Here is a 793-nt window from a genome sequence, read left to right on the forward strand (position 1 = left end):
TCCACTTTTCCTTAAAGGTTTAGAAACAAGTGGATTTAAATACAGATTTGAATATAAATAATTTCACCTGTGTAACTCTGAGGAGGTCTCTGTGAGGCCTGTCTGTATCCTCCCCAGGGCTTAGTACTGTTCTTTGCTTTCATTCATCCACTAATTCATTCTCATTCAACACATCTTTATTAAAAGCTCACTGCAAGCCCTCTCTGACAGTGGTAAGGTTTCAAAGAGAAATTTTGCAAACCCAAAGCCCCTTCTGAGCCTCAGTTTCCCCCTTTGTAAAGTAGAAGTGTCGATCCACTCTCTATCTTTCTTGCAAGAATATGGTGAGGGTAAACTAAAGGAATGAATGAAAGATTCTTATGTTTGGGTGCAGAGTGAATGAATGCCCTCTTTTAAACTGAGCACAGTCCCTGTCCTATAGTAGGAATGAAGCAACTACTTGTTGAATGAAGAAATGAATGATGGAATGAATGAACGAATGTTGAAATAAATGCATTTCTTCCCCTCTTTGTCATAGTCCCTCTGTTCCTGTGTTAACTCCATAGGCAGGACAGCAGAGCCAGCCTTGCAGCCTGAGATAAGGCCTTTGGCGGGTGTCTCCTCATCACTCATTGGAGTGGATGTGGGGACAGAAGGGTGATGCCTGGTGCAGTGGAACCGCCGAACAGAGACAGACACAGGATGGGCTCTAAGTACCCACGGTCTGTGCAGTACTGCCTTACACTGTGGATCTTAACACTGGAGGTGGCTCTCATTCTTGTCTTCCTCTTTTTCACCAGCTATGACAATTCCT

At 43.6% G+C, this 793-nt stretch overlaps 1 protein-coding gene across 2 annotated transcripts in view; it reads left to right on the forward strand.

Annotated features, from left to right (window-relative positions):
* The first annotated feature begins 681 nt into the window (after positions 1–681).
* Positions 682–793, forward strand: part of LOC102897731 (RH-like protein) — a 31,956-nt gene continuing 31,844 nt past the window's right edge. For both annotated transcript variants that reach the window (XM_006924413.2, XM_015598816.1), the window contains exon 1: positions 682–793. This exon is cut by the window's right edge and continues 57 nt beyond it. In XM_006924413.2, coding sequence (XP_006924475.1) covers positions 682–793 — 112 coding nt within the window.

This window comes from Pteropus alecto, unplaced genomic scaffold (assembly GCF_000325575.1).
Source record: "Pteropus alecto unplaced genomic scaffold, ASM32557v1 scaffold39, whole genome shotgun sequence".
Classification (NCBI taxonomy): Eukaryota; Metazoa; Chordata; class Mammalia; order Chiroptera; family Pteropodidae; genus Pteropus; species Pteropus alecto.